Below are 20,079 nucleotides of genomic sequence, written 5' to 3' on the forward strand. Positions count from 1 at the left end.
AGGAAACCAACTGAACCCAAATCACAAAGAACCAATAGCTTCCAACAACCTTTGATTATAGGAACAAAAGAAGACAAGAGGTAGCAACGTGCAAAACTTGACTACCAAATTATTTTTGAATAAAGCACCACTGAATCAAGATTAGTAATTGCAAACAGAACCAAGAACAAAGAGATTGAGAATTTCTGTTATATTTACAAGACACACCAAGTCCTACTAGGAAACTAATTATAACAATATTATCACAATATTCACAACCCTAATAATACTGAATGACTCACGCCAACACAAGGCTGATAATGAAGATCATTATTTGTGCCATGGTCTTACAACTACTGTAGTAGTCTTTTAACCACTTCTACAAGTTTCGACGTTGAGAGGTAGGTGGCCTCTCTCTTCAGCATTAGAGTCTGATCTGGTCCATACCCTTGTGTTCTTAATGTAGACACATGAAATTTAATGAAGTAAATTATCTTCGTTAAATGATTAAATCGACCAAGAGCCCGACAAAATTGCACACGTGGCCCAAAAGTTAACAAAGTTGGCGCGGATCCGAATAAAACTCGTGTCAGCACATAAACGGATGATTGTAATCAAAGCTACGTGATTTCAAAAATTGAATGTTATTTACAATTTGAAATTGTAATCGGACATTAGTTAATTAAATCGGAAAATACATATTGATTTAATTAAATCGGACATTAAAATTAATAAATTCTTTAACGGCTATAATTAAATCAATTATTTTCTGTTTAATTTAGTTATGAGAATCACTAATTTTGAATTAATCGGAAAATACATATTGATTTAATTATACAATTAAAGAAATTTATTATTTTAGTGTCATTAAAATATTCTACAAAATAGAAACCTTGACACTATAAATACCCCTTTCAACATGAAGAGAGGGTGAATTTTGTGACTTGGAGAAGAAGGAGAAAAATCACTTGAGCAAGATCACTCTCGACAAATCCCGAAGTCTCTTAAGTCCACGAAGATCATCAAATCCACGAAGAATCGTCAAGCCACCAAATCGCTCGTTCTTCATCAAATCCAATTCCAAACTCAAGTCCATGAAGAATCATCAAGCGGCCAAATCGCTCGTTCTTCATCAAATCCAAATCCAAATCAAACTCAAATTCTCAAGATCAAGTGCACGTCACCCTTGAGCCAAGTCATATACGGAGATAGAATCAGAGGAGTTCACAAAGATTGTAACCCCGCGCTTGATATTCAATAAATTACATTTTATTTGTATGCGTGTATGCATTCTCTTATTGGTTTTTAGATTCGCGTTCTATAAATTGGCACGCACAGTGGGACATTTTTGGCCTCTCATCTCCTTCTCTGAAGAAATCTTCAAATCCGTTTGTGCGATGGCTTCCAAGAACAACCAAGCCGTTCCAACGAAGAAATCCAAGTCCATAACCGCGAGGTTAAGCAGAGAGGCCGAGTTGCTCAAGAAGTCCAAGCAAACATCCTCCAAATCAAAGAGTGAACCGATTGCCCTTGTCACCCGGAGCGTGGCTAGAGCTCAACCCACGACGTTCATGGCACTTTCTAGTAAGCCTCGTCAACCAGTCATCACCTTGGAGAGCTTGGAAGCAATAGAGCATGCCTCTCAAAGCAGGAAGAAGCAAGTGTCAAAGGAAAATGAGCCAAGTGAGCAATCTCTTCTACCCGTTCATGGTGATGGCCCTATCCTAGAAGATGTTTTCTTTGATGACAAATCAAGCACGGCATCATACGATGGAAGTCCCAAAGAGAATGGCCCTATCCTAGAAGACGTTTTCTCTGATGACGAATCAAGCACGACATCAAACCATGGAAGTCCCAAAGAAGATGGCGATAACTTTCATTCTATGACACATGAATCCTCTTCTGACAATGCGCAGGTCTTGGTGACGGGGGTATCCACAGTCGAGGAGCAACTCTCCAATCTGTTGGAGATGGTTGAAAAGCTCACCCGAACAGTTGAAGAAAAGGATGTGCAAATCGCTGAGCTCTATAGCAAGTTGGAAGACCACAATGATGAGAACTCCACCAAAGGGCCGCCTGGCAGGAGAAAAGTAAATGAAAAGGGAGAAACATCCAAGAACGATGCTTGTCACTCTAGCAATTGCAAGACATCATCACCAACTCAATTCGGGATCAATATGGAGGTCTTGCTCGTGACTCTATCACTTACTCCAAACCTTACACGAAGAGGATCGACAGCTTAAGGATGCCGATGGGGTATCAGCCACCAAATTTCCATCAATTTGAAGGTAAAGGAAACCCAAAACAACATGTTACCCACTTCGTGGAGACTTGCAGTAACGCCGGGACAGAAGGCGATCACCTTGTCAAGTAGTTTGTTCGCTCTTTGAAGGGAAATGCCTTCGAGTGGTATACATACTTAGAGCCGGAGTATGTTGACAGTTGGGACCAAATGGAGCGCGAGTTCCTTAATCGATTCTATAGTACAAGGCGGACGGTGAGCATGATGGAGCTAACTAATACGAAGCAATGGAAGGATGAACCCAAGATCGGCTACATCAATAGATGGTGCTCACTTAGCCTTGATTGCAAAGATCGACTGTCAGAGGTGTCAGCCGTTGAAATGTGCATCCAATGCATGCACTTTGATTTGTTATACATCTTGCAAGGAATAAATCCTCGTTCTTTCGAAGAGTTGGCTACTCGAGCCCACGACATGGAACTAAGCTTGGCAAGTCATAAGGGAAGAATGAAACCCTGGTCGACCAACGAAAAGATAAAGCCTTCGGAAGCAGATTTGACAAGGTTGTAAAGAAGCCTTCCAAAGAATCAATGGTCATCAACACTACACCGGTTAAGATCTCTACGCGGTATAAGAAAGAGTTCAATAAGGTGGAACCTCCTCGAACCTACGATAGGAGTAAACGCACGTTAAAGGAGATGGAGCGAAAGACGTACCCGTTCCCAGACTCTGATGTGGCGGGCATGTTAGAGGATCTGCTCAAAAACAAGATAATAGAGCTTTCAGAGTGCAAACGTCCAGAAGAAATGCATCAAGTCAATGATCCGAAGTATTGCAAATATCATCGTCTCGTTAGTCACCCTATAGAGAAGTGCTTTGTTCTCAAGGATTTGATAATGAACCTCGCCAAGCAAGGGAAGATTGAGCTGGACGTTGACGACGTTGCTGGAGTCAATTGCACTACCGTAACATTCGGGTCGTTCGAGCCAGTTCCACTCACTTTTCACCCGATGAAAGCACCGTTCTGTTTCACAAATGAGGCATGCGAACATAAGAAGACCAAAGAAGTTAAAGAATGTCCTGCTTCCACGCCGATCCTCCAAGTTGCCTCTAATGTCGATGATGAAGGATGGATATTGGTCACTCGGAGAAGAACTCACAAAGGTATGATACAAAACTCACCGGTTGCCCGACCATGCCATAAGAAATCACCTCCACGACGGGAAGAGAACGGACGAGGACGTTTTGAGACAAAAGTTGTTCCATGTTTGTGGAAGCCTCTTCGCCGGAACTTGTCAAGAGAACACTTGCCGACAAAACAACCGAATGTCACTTCAATGGTCACAAGTTGTGAAGTCAGCTCCAAAAAACACGAGAAGCCTGAAGTAAGAGAAATAGGTGCAACTCAAGTGTTAAAGAAGAATGAGGTGTTAAAACAATTAGAGAGTCTACCTTTCCAACTTAGCCTCTCTGACTTGATGCAATTGCCAAAATCAACGAGATGCGCGCTTGTGGAGTTGCTTATCGACATAGGAAAACACTCCATAAGCATGAATGAATGTGGCGCGTGTGATGCATATTGTGATAACATTCACTTCACAGATGATGACCTCCAACTGGGCTCTAAGCCGCATAATCGGCCTCTTTTTGTGACAGGGTACATCGAGAGTGGAAGTTAAATCGTATGCTCATAGACAGAGGGTCAGCAGTAAATATCATGCCCAAGTCAACCATGTCTCAACTCGGCATCAACATTGATGAGCTATCAAGGAGTCGTCTCATGATCCAAGGTTTCAACCAAGGAGGACAAAGAGCAATAGGGATGATCAGACTAGACATGATATCGGAGAGCTAAAATCAAACACCTTATTCCATGTCATCGATGTGAAGACCTCATACAACTTGTTGTTGGGACGACCATGGGTACATGAAAATGGCATCGTGCCATCCACTTTACACCAATGCTTCAAGTTCTATCGCGGAGGTGTGAAAACCGTGGTAGGAGATACCAAACCTTTCACAGAAGCCGAATCGTACTTTGTGGATTCTAAATTCTACACAGATGAGGAGTCAATGAAAGAAGTCATTCCGGTCGGAGTACCCTCCACGGGGAAAGCCGCTAAAGTTTGGGAGAATGATGCCAAATCAAAAGACATTGAGCTTCATGGTGAAGTGTCGCAAAAAGTCTCATCTGAAGTGGCAACATCGTCTGTAGAAAGAAAAGCCAGCCATGCATTTCCGGTCCTTCGCTATGTTCCGAAGTCTAGACGAAGGGAGGGGGAATCTCCATTTGTGGGGACAAAGTCACAAGAGTGCCCATGAAAATTAGAAGAGGATGATGTGAAATTATTGAAGGAGGAGTCAACATTGCCATTAATAAAGGTGAGTAACCGAAATCCCACAAAGCAGCCATTAAAGGGGTTTGTCAAACCAATTCAAGGTAAGACGGAACATGGATCGCTGCCCAAGAAAAGAACAAGTGAAGGGTTCGATCCTAACGCATACAAGCTGTTAGAAAAGGCCGGATACGACTTTGGTTCGTCAAGTAAAAAGGACGTACAGGCTGCCGCACGGATGGCGCATGAGCTCGATGAGTCACAAAAGAAGTTAAGAGAGCAAGAGGCAATAGTTGATTCTTCTAAAGCTGGTCTCGGTTTCACTTCAAGCAAGCCAATCAGAATTTCAGGAAGGAGGAAGGCGGAACGAGCCAGTGTGCAACATATCAGTGTCGAGATAGTTGGAGAGAAGAGTCAAGCGGTTCAGTCAATCCCTCTCTTTTTGTCGTTCGATCGCATTCGTCCAAGTTCCCGAAGAGCGACATCTGAACGCATTGAAGGATCAATCACAAGGGTGTCGGTTTTTAACCGTGTGAACATGACAGCAAGTAGAGGTTCAGTCTTCAATCGCATCGGTAGTACAACCACTCGGACTCCTGCATTCAAAAGGATGTCAAGTTCAAACAAAGATAAGAAAAAGTCAAGCCTCATTCCGCGAAAGCCCGTATTGGAAAGGATCCAAGCACCTAAGGAACGACAAATATGCAAGAGGAAAACGACTTGTTGTAAAGCGGAGAGCAAAGAAATCCGAAGTCTTGTCCCGTCACGCATGAAGAGGCATTGTGTGTTGGAAGTGGATTCCACGGATCAACTCAAAGTGAAGCAACATACCATCATATTCACTGGCCAAAAAGGAGATAGCAACCTCGATAATGACGGTGATGATGACATTGTCCAAACTTCTTATCATGTCACGGTGACAGAAGCAGATGATGTAGAGGAAGACGATCATGAAGATTTTGAAATTGAAGTAGACGAAGCTCCTCCTGAACTTGAAGACGGGGGGCAAGCCACTATGGATGAACTTAAGGAGATTAACTTAGGAACAGAGGAAGACCCAAGACTTATTTTTGTGAGTGCGTCTTTAAGTTCTGAAGAAGAAAAAGAACATCTTGATCTGTTGCTCGAGTACAAAGATGTATTTCCTTGGACGTACAAAGAAATGCCCGGCCTAGATCCAAAATTAGCAGTTCATCGGCTTGTTGTTAAACCAGAGGCTCGGCCGAACAAGCAAACACAAAGACGCTTTCGAATATAACTTATTCCTCAAATTGAACCAGAAGTTGATAAGTTGATTGTCGCAGGCTTCATTAGAGAGGTTCAGTATCCCAAGTGGATCGCAAACATTGTTCCTGTCAAGAAGAAGAAAGGAAAAATCCGCGTTTGTGTAGATTTTCGTGATTTAAATGAGGCATATCCAAAAGATGATTTCCCTCTGCCAATCATAGAGCTCATGGTGGATGCGACAACTGGGCATGAGGTTTTGTCATTCATGGACGGATCATCAGGTAACAACCAGATAAGGATGGCCTTAGAGGATGAGGAACTCACTACATTTCGAACTCCCAAAGGAATTTATTGCTATAAGGTCATGCCATTCGGGTTAAAAAATGCCGGTGCGACGTACTAACGCGCTATGCAGAAAATTTTCGGTGACATGCTGCACAAGTATGTAGAATGCTATGTTGATGATTTGGTTGTCAAAACAAAGAAAAGAAGTGATCACCTGCAAGATCTACGAAGAGTGTACGACAGGTTACGCAAATACCAGTTAAAAATGAATCCTTTGAAATGTGCCTTCGGCGTCAGTTCTGGAAAATTTCTTGGATTCATCGTGCAGCACCGAGGCATCGAGGTAGACCAATCCAAAATCAAAGCCATCCAGGAAATGCCAGAGCCAAGAAATTTGCTCGAGTTGAAAAGCCTCCAAGGTCGACTTGCCTTCATTAGACGGTTCATATCAAACCTGGCGGGCCGTTGCCAACCATTCAGTCGACTCATGAAGAAAGATGTTCCATTTATATGGGATGAAGCTTGTCGCAATGCCTTTGAGAGCATAAAGAAATACTTGGCGAATCCTCTGGTGTTGGGTGCACCTATCGCCGGGAAACCTCTTATCCTTTACATCGCAAGAAAATGAAACCAAAAAGGAGAAAGCCTTGTACTACTTAAGTCGGACCCTCACCGAACCTGAGCTGAATTATCCGCTGATAGAGAAGATGTGTCTTGCATTCGTCTTCGCCATTCAAAAGTTGAGGCATTACATGCAAGCTTACACAATGCACTTGGTGGCGCGAGCCGATCCAGTTAAGTTCATATTATCTAAACCAGTTCTAACCGGACGCATGGGTAAGTGGGCGTTACTATTAAACCAATACGATATCGTATATGTGCCCGCTAAAGCAGTGAAAGGACAGGCGTTGGCCGACTTCTTGGCAGACTACCCTATTCCAGCGGATTGGGAAATCTCAGATGAATTCCCAGACGAGGAAGTCTTCCTTGCAGAGGTCCTCCATACTTGGAAGATGTTTTTCGATGGCTCATCTAGGGCAGACGGGGCAGGGGCTGGTGTTATCTTTGTCTCTCCACAAAACCAGATATTGCCTTATTCTTTCACTCTTGGGGAATTGTGCTCCAACAATGTCGCAGAGTACCAAGCCTTGATAATGGGATTGCAAAAAGTGTTAGAAATTGAAATCCAAAGTCTTGAAGTGTATGGAGACTCGAAGTTGGTGATTGATCAACTGCTCACTAATTACGAGGTCAAGAAGGAAGATTTGGTACCTTATTTCCAACTCGCCACACAACTCTTGAAGGGGTTTGATAATGTTACACTCACACATGTACCACGGAAAGAAAATCAAATGGCAGACGCATTGGCAAACTTGGCGGCGACCTTGGCATTGTCTGGAGACGAAATTTTGGACATCCCAATTTGCCAAAGGTGGGTCGTGACAACAAAACCTTCACTTCAGTGTGCTAGTTCTCATGTAGTGTCAGTTCACACCATTGATGTTGAAGATTGGAGGCATCCTTTCATCGACTACCTTGAGCACAACAAGCTTCCCGAAGATGCAAAGCAAAGGTGGAGCATCAAGCGGCGAACACCGCGCTTCCTCTACTACAAAGAAACTTTATATCGGAGATCATTTGACGGAGTACTCCTTCGATGCTTGGGAAAAGATGAAGCGGTCAAACCCATGGAAGAGGTTCATTCTGGAGTATGTGGAGCACATCAGTCACGACCAAAATTACATTTTCAAGTAAGACGACTAGGGTATTATTGGCCCACCATGGTCAAGGATTGTATGGAATATGCACAGAAATGTCAAGCTTGTCAGTATCATGCAAACTTCATTCATCAGCCACCTGAGCCGTTGCATCCGACAATTGCTTCGCACCCGTTCGATGTCTGGGGAATGGATGCAATCGGACCCATCACTCTGAAATCATCGGCTGGTCATATGTACATTTTGGCAGCCACAGATTCCTTCTCAAAGTGGGCAGAAGCGATACCACTGAAAGAAATAAAGAAAGAAAATGTTGTGGACTTCATTACTAGAAGCATTATACAACGCTATGGTATACCACGATGCATCATCATGGACAACGCCAAGTACTTTTCGAATACCGCAACAGAAAATTTGAGCAAGAAATTTCACTTCAGGCTTCACTTTTGTTCGATGTATAACGCTCCGGCAAATGGATTGGCAGAAGCATTCAATAAAACGCTCTGTAACATTTTGAAGAAAACTGTCAGCAAGAAGCAGAGTGATTGGCATGAGAAATTGGGCGAAGCTCTCTGGGCTTACAGAACAACGTATCGGACAGCCACATATGCTACACCTTATTCTCTCGTCTATGGTGTCGAAGCCGTGTTACCATTAGAGAAAGAAATCCCGTCATTGAGAATCGCTTTACAAGGTCTCATGAATGAAGTAAATGTCAAGTTGCGCCTGTAAGAGTTAGAAGCTTTGGACGAGAAGAGGCTTGATGCACAACAACACCTAGAATGTTACCAAGCTCGAATGTCACACGCCTTCAACAAAAGTGTTCGACCACGGTCATTTCAAGTTGATGATTTAGTCCTTGCTGTTCGAAGACCCATCATTATGACGCACAAGTCTGGCTCCAAATTCAAATCAAAGTGGGATGGTCCTTACGTCGTTAGAGAAATTTACACCAATGAAGCTTACAAAATTGTGGCGGAAGACGGTTTGAGGATCGGTCCCATCAACGGCAAGTTCTTGAAGAAGTATTATGCTTGAAAACAAAAGAAAACGCTCCACGTCTGCACGAGCCTAAACTGCAAAAGATACAGAAAAAAAAATGCTCCACGCCTGCATGAGCTTAAACTGTACAAGGCACCAAAAAAACCCTTGAACTACGTGATGACTTGATTCTTTCTTTAGAAGGATACATAGGCAGCTTAAGAATAACAATCTTAAGTTCAGTCACATCAAAATAAAAATAAGGGTTTGTCTGCCAATCATACAAATTCTTATTTCACTGATAGTAAGTTGAATTTCAAAATCGATTGATTACAAGATGATTGAAGAAAAAAAAAAAAGGAAGAGCAAGTCTTGATCATTTAAGTCAGTTATCACATCCAGGTCAAACCCTTGAAACTGCTACGATGTTCTTCAAAACTGGCTCGCAACTTCTTTGCCTCTTCAATCTATGTTGCAGTCAGTTTTGGAATCTCTCGAATTTGGCACTTCTTATGTTCTAGATCAACAAGTCTTGCATCGTGAAGAAACAAGTCCGCATCCAGCGAGTCCAACGTATGCTCTAGCTTATGTTGTTCTTTCTTCAAGTTATCAAGGGACTCAAGTATAGACTGACGCTGATCAAAACTATTTTGTCGAATTTCTTCGGCTGTCGTGATTTCAGACTCCGTCTCTGCCAAATTTTGGGCGCTGGTGCCCATGGTGCATTTGTGAGCGCATGCAAGCCTTGCCGAGTCATATAGGGTAGCGCTTGTCATCAACTGCTCCAATTTGTTGTTTACTGTTGATGGGTCGACTCCATATTTGCTAAGTTCATTCGTCAACATATCAAGCTCATTCCTCCCAGCAATAATCATCTTCAGAGAATACGTCGCTATCACACCTTCTATCTTTGAACAAACTTCCGCAGCTGCTCGCATGCGGATATCACGGAGCCAATGACTTGTATCCGCTACCTCAATATCGCACACATAAGCTTCAGGAAATATTGCTTTTTCAGAAGGTTTTGTACTTCCCGTCTCCATGGACAAACCTATGTATATGAGGGTGAAAATGGGCATAAATTATTGAAGAAATAAGGGAAAATAATATATAAACAAATTCGCGTATACCTTTCTGGTCAACTGGCTGTGGTCCACTCTCCTTTTGACGTACGTCCCTTTATGGTAAAATGTTAGCTACACACTCCTCAAAAGGAAATCGAACGCCGTCACCTGAGCACACTTCATCAAAATAACCAATATCTTCGAGCTGGGAGGAAAAAAATTGAATCAAGTTGGCGATAAGTGAACTGTTGAATATGATACATAGCTGAAGGGGACGATCACAAAAGGATATACAACAATAATGGTCTAAGTGAATACCTCAACATGCGCAGGCACGAGTTTTGAAGGACCAGGATCATCCCCAAGAAAATTGCCGCCAAGATCAAAGTCGGCATTAGAGTTGAAGTAAATAGGTCCAAGATCAGCATCATCCCTCTTTTGACGTTTGAAGTGCACGTCACTATGGGTACTACTGCTGCTTTTACTATGCCTTCTAGATGTAGCAACCTTCTCCTTTGACTTAGGAAAGAAATCTGCTGAATCTCCGATTCCTTCCAAAACTGGAGGAGGTGGAATCTGATAGTTATCAACCGGGGGCAAAGCTTCGGCAAAAACCAAAATTTGGAGAGGAGTTGTCGCGCGGTCGTCTCCTTTAGCTTTTGGAGGCTCTTGTTGTGGCAAATTTACAATGGTTATCTTTATAGGTCTCTTCGACGCAGAGTGATGAACTTTGGACCACCATTCGATGTAGTCTTGAGTAACCATAAACTTGGTGATGTCACTTTTCATAGGCAAAATTACCTCACCTTTTGTGCCAAGCTTCGTCAAGCTATCCCAAAGCGAGTATGTCCGAGTCAAAGGTATGGGTCGACTATCTCTTTGAAAATCTCCAGGAACACCCTGAACATTTCCGAATTGTCGACTGAATCGCTAAGGGTTATATGGTTCGACGACTCCCCAACTATCTTGCCGTAGGAACACAAATCTGGAGCGAAGGCTAATGAGATAGGAGGAATCTGAAGGAAGGGCTCCGTGGGTGTCAACGATCAGTTTGCGCGCACTTGAAACTTTGGCAAATCGTCCCATTTGAACATTATCCCAAGATGTAAACAAGGCACGGGCCCGTTCATCATCAAAATTTCTTGCCGACAATTCCCCTGAAATATAAACCATTAAAGGCCTGAAGATTTCCGGATGTCGAGAGAAGAAATGGGTGCTGAAATACTCGCCCAACCACCCATACAAGTAATGAAAAGGGAGCACAGTTGGACAGCTTCCCGGATCACTCGAGACGGATATGGCATTTAAACCCTGATATATATTCGCCAATACGAGAACTGCTAGACAGTAGCGTTGACCTCGTGCCATTATGTGAGCGACCTTAAAAACTCCTGGACGAATAAAACCTGGATCACTCTTCGGGAATACGAATAAACAAAGCCAGCACACATAAAAGGCAGAGAGGTAAACAAATTCCATGCTTGCTTCTTCTACGCTTAAGTCCTCGAATGGTAAAAGATCTTCCGGAGTTCGCCGGCGAATCCCCGGAATGGCGCCCGATGGATCGTGAGTATTAGTGGGCGCGTCCCTCTTATTTCGTGTATTCTTGGTAGGAGGCCTCTTGTATCTCATCTCGCCTTTGTACCAATACCGTATCCATGTAGCTATCTTCACATTGCCATGCTCCCTCTTGCACAATCTATGGTAAGCAAGGAACAAATAACGACAGCTTGTTGGGATGAGAAGCTCCCATGCTTTACTCTTTGCAGAAAACTCGGCAATGGGTGGAACAACTTCGTCATAAAACTTTCCAAGGATAGGCAAGCCTCCAATATGCTCAAGGTCAAAAAGAGATATAGACATCTCCCCTTGCGATGTATGCAGAGTATTTATAGCAGGGCACCAATACTCACAAAAAGCTCGCACAACAGGAGGAAAACGATCATAGCTGAACAATGACGCAAACACTACTCGATATAGTCCCGTTTTCTTGATGAGGTCTTTGTTTCGGCTTAAAACGTCCTCTACCCACTCCCAGTAGTACTCTATGTAGGTAAAACCGCCGGTAGTTCGAAAGGTACCCCATCGCACAGAGTTATTGGATATAGAGTCGTTGAGAAGCTTGAATGACACCGTGGGAGCCTCTTCGTCACAATGTGTAGACTTCAGCATCAAAACGTCTGAACTTAACTCCTCATTGTCTGACTTAGACGGTCAAAAGCTGGCTACTTGACGGTTCACTGCGTGAGTCCACTGCGAGACGGGAGTGGAACTGCCATAGAATGGAGTTTTAAAAGCAAATGGCCCAGTAACAGAGGGATATACGGTTAAAGTGGTGCCTTCTTGTTGCTGATCTTCAATATCATCGAGGATAATGATCGTCCCGTCACTGAAACTCTTGAAAGCCACCATGGTGAATGTGATGCGTAAAGCCTAACCCGCTTTTATTGACTGCCGTCAAGTCTATGAAATGAGAGCAGTTAAGCGATTAGGTCGTTTACATTCTTCAAACTCTTGAAAGCCGCTATGGTGAATGTGATGCGTAAAGCCTAACACGTTTTTGTTGACTGCTGTCAAGTCTATGAATTAAGAGCAGTCAAGCGATTAGGTCGTTTACGTTCTTCAAATCCGCCGGAAATCAACGCGTTTCGAAAGCAGTCAGATTGCTAGATTGACCGCAGCTCAAATTATTATCAAAATCCTGCAAAAAAAAAGGAGGGTCAAAGTCAAACTATGAAAAAAAAAAATCAAAGTCAGACGAAAAAAAAATCAAAGTGAAAAAAAAAAGTTGGTCCAAGTCAACTGATCCAACTCTAAAGAAGTTTGAATTTCTGTGCAACAAAAAGAACCAAAGTTTCTTTGTTAATAAAGCAGCAGTCAGCCTCTTTGGCCAACCCTTTGATCAGCTTGATCTTCTGACAACCGAGCTGGTAGCGATTAGCAAGACTGAATCCACTCCTTCAACAATAATCACTGGACACTCTATGGGAGGCTGTGTAGCGATGATGTTCTCGTTTTGGTTGTTGAAAAGCCTGGACTCGTCAAAAAGCAAATGCCTCCTTTGCATAACTCCAACAATGTGTATCAAAGTTCTTCACATGGAATTATTGCTTCTTGCATGGGTTTATGAAGAAGATGCTGAACTACTGGGAGGACTCTATCATAGAAGTAGAAGATACGCCACAGATAGAGGGAGCTCCTTTTCGAGATTCGTTGGCTTTATGTTGGCACAAACTATAGAAGGATGATCGAGCCAGTTTGCATTGCAGACTACTACAATGAAGGTTGAAAAGATTATATAACTGGCGGTAAAAGACCAAGACAGTTCATTCGGTTGGAGCAATGGCTCAAGCTGAAACAAGAAGAAGACAAGAGGCAAAGAGGAAGAAGGAAAATGATGTGGATGAGTCCTTTATTGGAAAAGCTAGTGAGAGTGATCAAATCGAGAGTGGTGAGTTGAGGAAGTCGAAGAGGAACAAGGAGAAGTCTCCTGAAAGTTGAAACTGAAAGTGAGGTCACTAAAATTCTGTGAGCTTATCGAGAGCAGAAAGACCAGTATTTATAGAGGCAGCACTAGAAGTGACGTTAGTGATGAGAGCAGCTCCAGTAGTTTGAGCAATTACATGTACAAGCCCTACAAGGCGAATGATGTGAGGTGGGAAGCAACTCAAGCTGTCAGAGATCATGATAGAATGCTGGGTTTGAATCATTTCCAAGTTAAAGAAGAGACTGGGGTGTGGATATATAGGCAGTGTTGTCGGGCACTAAAACTTGTTTTCCCATGAAGGTTATGTATAAAGCTCAACTGGCAGGTCGCAAATAAAAAAAAAACTTCTGAGGGCCCAGACAGAAAAAGAGATACTACAGTCTCCTTTGAATCACCCTTTCCTACCAACATTATATTCTCACTTTGAGACAGAGAAGTTCACATGCTTATTGGTGGAGTACTGTCCTGGAGGTGATCTGCATGCATTCAGGCAAAAACAACTTGGAAAGTATTTTCCAGAGCATGCTGCCGGGTTTTATGTGGCTGAGGTTCTGCTTGCTTTGCTTTGGAGTATTTGCATACGCTGGAATCAATCCAAACCAAAGCCAATGACATTGCCGGCAAGCTATCATGCTAGGCATTATGGACTAAAAGAGAAAAACCATCATGCCTAGGCATTATGGTTACATATAACAATAAAAAGTTTGTAAGAAAAGGGGTTTATGAAAGTTAGCATGCCGTGAAAAATAGTGGAAGATGATTACTCCATATTCCACCATTTCCCTTGATATATCTTTGTATAATGCTATGATGTATCATAATAGCATGTGTTGACGGAGAAGTAATCGTTTCATAGTTTGTAAGTTATGATGACTACAACAACCCCACATATTAAGATAAACCAACCATCATGAGTAGCCTCTCCACTATTATACGGTTGACAATTATGCTGGTACTATGAAGAAACGAGCTATACAAGTCCCTAACTTTGCATCTATCGAGGAAATGAGAAGCTCCCTTGACGTCATGGAGGAGAACATTTTCGGTAACAAATCAAAGCAGAGCTTAACCGAAAGCAAGATCCTGTGTCCCAGAACTCTCTCCACAAATTTTCCAAATCAAAGTGCATACTTCAAGTTGCGCTTACGTCACGCGACGACGACATGTCTGCACACGATTTCAAGTTGATTAAATTAATAAATTCTTTAACGGCTATAATTAAATCAATTATTTTCTGTTTAATTTAGTTATGAGAATGACTAATTTTGAATTAATCGAAAAATACATATTGATTTAATTATACAATTAAAGAAATTTATTATTTTAGTGTCATTAAAATATTCTACAAAATAGAAACCTTGACATTATAAATTCCCCTTTCAACATGAAGAGAGGGGGAATTTTGTGACTTGGAGAAGAAGGAGAAAAATCACTTGAGCAAGATCACTCTCGACAAATCCCGAAGTCTCTCAAGTCCACGAAGATCATTAAATCCACGAAGAATCGTCAAGCCACCAAATCGCTCGTTCTTCATGGTCGGTTCGATTACTCGAGATCAATATTAACCCTGTAAGCATCGTTAGTAGTATAAAGCAAGAGGGTATCGTTCACAAACCGGGGATCCAACCAGGGCATAGAATCACAAACATTTAACAACGAATTCATAAGAGTTTAAAAGGTTTGATATAGGTTCGGATTGAGATATAAAAACAGAAAATAAAACCTAAACTAATATATACATGTGATCAACCAACCAACACATAAACAATCACCAAAACAATTCACATAGAGAAATCGAAACAAGTCCTATGTCTCCCTTTTAGAGTCATGCCGAGATTAGCTCATGAACAACTAAGGTTGGATCATGCAATTTAAGTTCCAAATCAGTAACCTATATGCATAGACACTTAACACGTTCAATTCTTGCCACTCGGCTTCATTGAAATCTATCATGTTCATCTTACCATACAATCCCAAAGCCATGCATATCGAATTCATCAAGTATGTCACCTACTTAACCCCCAATCATGCAATTTCGAAAATCATATAAAAAAGAATAAACATGTTCATAGCATAAGTCTTTAATCCAACAACCTAAATATCATGCTACAATCGCATACATAACACTTAGGCATCGAAATTGTTCATACATAGTACACGGCAGAAACCAAAAACAGAAAATCCATAAAACCAAAACATAAATTCGAATCTTTATATAAATTGAATCAAGTAGCTATTTCATAGACAAAATTGAAACAAGATTACACTACACAAATCACATACTCATCCAAGAACAAGAAAACCAAAAACCGAATTGAAACAAAGAGAGAATCATGGTTACACTTTATCAATCAATCGATTCTACAAGGTGTAGCCAAGACTTCTAGGGGAATGGAACCTCTTCTCAATCGTGCTTGAAGGCTATAGATGAAGGTGAAGAATGGTGGAATCGGGTTTAGGATTTTTTTGGAAGGGTGAGGGATTGATTCAGCAGAGCTATGGCTTGTGCTTATGTGCAAGGTTGATGATGTTTTTCTGTGGAATTGAGGTGCTATATATAGAGGAAGAAACCCAAGGGAGGATGGCCACAAAGTCCACAAAGTTGAAACCAAATTGGTTGAGGTTTCCTAGATTCGGCAGATCTGACCTTTGTCCCTTGTTGTGGCCATAACTTTCTCTAGAAAATAGATATTGAGATGATTCCACCTGGCAATTTCAACTAGACTTCCGTAGATTTTCATCCATATATCATGCATTTTCTCAGTCATTTTGAGCTGTCCAGAGGAGCCCGTCAAAGTTGGATGATCTGCACTGCCAGAATTTTGATTTCTATAAGGATTGCATATCTTTTGCATTAATTGTATATCTTCTTCCTCCTTTAATGTTGATTTCTTTTGCACAAATTTCTTCATTTGAATTAGGGAGGCAGCAAAAGTCTTAATTGTTGCAGCCATGTTTGATTTTTCTTACCTCTCCTCATTAAATTTGCTGCATGCCTTCTTTGACTTTCTTGCCTCTTCTCATTTAATTTTCTGCATGCCTTTTTTGACATTCTGATACATATTTGTGCTCTATATGCAGGAGGAACAAAGTCCCAAGTTTCCCTCATAGCCCTTGGATCAAAAGCAAATCAATGGCTGAGATAATTCCGCCGAGTTCACTGGACCTCCGATCAATGATTCGGTCATATCTACCTGTAGGAATAAGATATTGATTTGATTCCAAATCCTACAGAAACTAGACTCACATAGCTTTCTATTCATATAAGGTACGTCGTCTAACTCGATCGGAGCTATCCAGGGGACCCCGTTGAAGTTGGACTACGAATCTTAACAGTATTTTCATTCTTGCATTGATTGGGCTTTTAAGTATATCTTCTTCTCTTTCCTTGTTGAACTAGGATTGCTTTCCTTCTCCAACATGGATTTGTATTTCCTAATAAGAATAAGTACGTTAGAAACAAAGAAATACGAAAGGATAAATCCTACTCGAACAAGGAATCATATCTCAATAAGGATTATTAACACTTAGCACGATTTCATCATCAATTCATTCATAATTGATATAAGCTCTACCTAGACACTTATTCATACAAAAGAAACTAAAATATACTAAATAAGAGGTAACAAAGAGTAAAAATATGGCATAATCACATTAAGAACGTCACACTTTGTGCTCCTATCACTTCATCAAATCCAAATACAAACTCAAGTCCACGAAGAATCATCAAGCGGCCAAATCGCTCGTTCTTCATCAAATCCAAATCCAAATCAAACTCAAATTCTCAAGATTAAGTGCACGTCACCCTTGAGCCAAGTCATATACGGAGATAGAATCAGAGGAGTTCATAAAGATTGTAACCCCGCGCTTGATATTTAATAAATTACATTTTATTTGTATGCGTGTCTGCATTCTCTTATTCGTTTTCAGATTCGCGTTCTACACTTGGATCTCTCTCTCACAGGTGAAGTTCATTCTTAACTAGTGACTTTTGAATTTACAGGTTCTAATTCTGGGATTTTTGATCAATGAATTACAGTCACAAGCTAGAGGATGATATCGATGGAAAATATTCTTGCTTCGTTGCAAGGAACTCTCAAAGTAGAAATGCTGAATGCAGTGGTGCCTTTATTGATGTTCTTGTCTATGGGACTGTTTGGCTTAGTTCTTGCCCACCCAAAATACCAACTAGTCCCCAGAGCTACTTTCACATTTTTAAGCAAGCTGGTCTTTGTTGTCTTCTTGCCCTGCTTGATCTTCACCTATCTTGGCCCAACAATCACTCAGAAAAACTTGCTGCTCTGGTGGTTCATTCCAGTAAATGTTGTTCTGAGTACCGCCATTGGTTGCTTGTTGGGGTTGCTGGTGGCGCTAATCTGTAGGCCTCCCCGCGACTTCTTTCGATTGACCATTATCATGACAGCGTTTGGAAACATAGGTAATCTACCCCTTGCCATTGTTACCTCTATTTGTCAGAGTGATGATTACCCTTTTGGTTCTGATTGTTTCGACTATGGTGTGTCATATGTATCATTTTCCCAATGGGTTTCTGTTATTCTGGTTTACACACTTGTTTACCATATGATGGAGCCCCCATTACGGGATCAAAGTCTACTGGTTGAGGATGAACAAGATGATGATGAAGAAGGGGAGATATACGAGGAAATTATTTCTGATCCAAATTATGAAAATGAAAATCATCTCAGTAGGTCACTTCTTATTGAGGCTGAATGGCCTGGACTTGAAGATAAAGAAACTGAGTACTGCGAAACACCCTTTATTGCAAGATTGTTTCATACTGGAAATTCCTCTGCTCGACTTTCAGTTTCAACCATTCCAGATGTACATGGGTTACCTGAAGAAGAGGGAACATCCAACTACAGTTCAAAGTGTTTGGCTGAGCCTAGAATGGTCAAAAAGATTAGATCAGTAGTGGGGATGACTCCAATACACCACATTCTTCAGCCCCCAACTATTGCTTCCCTCTTGGCTATTATCATTGGGATGGTTCCCACCTTGAAATCAATTGTCTACGATGACGATGCAGTTCTTTCTTTCATTACAGACAGCTTAGAAATTCTATCAGAGGCTATGGTGCCTTCAGCTATGCTTGTTCTTGGAGGAATGCTTGCTCAAGGACCAAATGAATCCAATCTCGGAGTTCGAACAACAGTTGGGATTATTATTGCAAGACTCTTAATACTTCCTTTGATCGGAATAGGTGTCATTCATTTGGCTGATAAATGGGATATTCTGATAGCCGGAGATCAAATGTTCAGGTTGGTCCTTTTGCTGCAGTACACAATGCCAAGTGCCATCTTGTTTGGAGCAATTGCAAGCTTGAGGGGCTATGCAGTTAAGGAGGCTTCAGCACTGCCCTTCTGGCAGCATGTTGTTGCTGTTTTCTCTATTTCATTCTACATACTGGTGTACTTCTATATCTTGTTCTAAAATCTCAAATGTACGAGTTCTAAAGCCCTTGGGGTTTTACCCAAGTACAAGTAGTGATCAGGGTATTTAGTTATTCTCAGTGTAACCAAAAAAAAAAACAACAAACAAAGACGGACACAAAGCACACAATTCTTTTCCATTCCTGTGTATGATGAGCATCGTTAGAGAGTCACTCCGTTTTGATCTTGTCTGAAAATGAAGCACCGATTTATCACTATGATTGCTCATATATATGTTGAGAATTTTTCTTTTGGGCAATGAATTCATCTCATCAAACCTTATTCATATGCATATTGGTATCAACCAAAGATTTCAAGTGATTTTTCCACGCAGCTATAGGAGGGAGAAAGAAATGGAGTGACCAATAACTAAAAGGCAAACGGTGAAATCGGTGAAGAATTGAAGAGGAATAGTTTGAGGATGTGGTGGCGTGACCGTTTTGCTTTGCGGTTAGACTCTTTTTTGGTGTTGTTGTTTGGTGATGATGCAGGTCGTTCCTTGGACCTGTGGCCTTCACAGTAAAGCAAAGACCAACAGCTCATGAAAGGACCAGCCTGTTGAATGCATTTTATAATTCATTCCCCATCTCAGAAAAAAGAATAATAATATAAAAAAAACAGAGAACCTTGCTTTCTATCTAATCAGTTTTTCGTAACAATATAGCGAGGAGACTACCCTGCATCTCTTGCTTCCTTTCAAGAAACACAAGCTAACCCAATATCAAAAGATTGATGTTTTCTTCAATTGCAGAGAATCCCATTTCCATTGCTGTAAGTTTTCTTCCTTCCTTCCTTGTCTCTCATTTAATCCTTCCTTTCCCAACATCCCTGGGCTTTCCTACTTGACTTGGGATTTGACAAGTCTGTTTTCTGTTGTCTGGTTTGTTTTTCGGTCTGACTTCATTGTTGTTAATCTCAACCGTCTACCCAATTCTGTATTGCACATTTTCTGCTTTATACTCTCCCTCAAGAACCATATTCAGTTTAGCAATGTATTCTACTTTCTAACCCGATTTTTTAATTTCTCAATCTCTTCTTCTCACTTCTTCTCTTCTCACGTCTTTTTTATGTTGATCACCGAAAATTCTACAGTTTCTGCCATAAATGATGACTTCCCCTCCCGAGCTGTTCAAGTCTTAAGTTCACTCAATTTTATATCGATTGTTAAATTATGAATGAGAATGACATAATTTTAATATGAAGAAATAAGGATCTGATGTTGAATTATTGAGGATGGAGCAACCAGATCAGCTCATATGCTGTTGAGAAGATACAATCAAACTATGTTGCTATCACAACGTACAAAGTCC

The 20,079-nt window shown here is 41.3% G+C and overlaps 2 protein-coding genes across 2 annotated transcripts; both read left to right on the forward strand.

Annotated features, from left to right (window-relative positions):
* Positions 1-321: 321 nt before the first annotated feature.
* LOC126787455 (protein PIN-LIKES 2-like) lies at positions 322-18,854 on the forward strand. Its single transcript, XM_050513342.1, has 2 exons — positions 322-380; positions 17,359-18,854. Exon 2 carries the CDS (start codon positions 17,373-17,375, stop codon positions 18,768-18,770), a length of 1,398 nt encoding a protein of 465 aa, XP_050369299.1. The 5' UTR covers positions 322-380; positions 17,359-17,372; the 3' UTR covers positions 18,771-18,854.
* Positions 12,207-13,292, forward strand: LOC126804038 (senescence-associated carboxylesterase 101-like). Its single transcript, XM_050531797.1, is given in 4 exon segments — positions 12,207-12,245; positions 12,631-12,902; positions 12,904-13,039; positions 13,041-13,292. Coding segments are annotated over 4 exon segments (699 nt in total).
* Positions 18,855-20,079: the final 1,225 nt, after the last annotated feature.

Source organism: Argentina anserina, chromosome 1, assembly GCF_933775445.1.
Source record: "Argentina anserina chromosome 1, drPotAnse1.1, whole genome shotgun sequence".
Taxonomy (NCBI): Eukaryota; Viridiplantae; Streptophyta; class Magnoliopsida; order Rosales; family Rosaceae; genus Argentina; species Argentina anserina.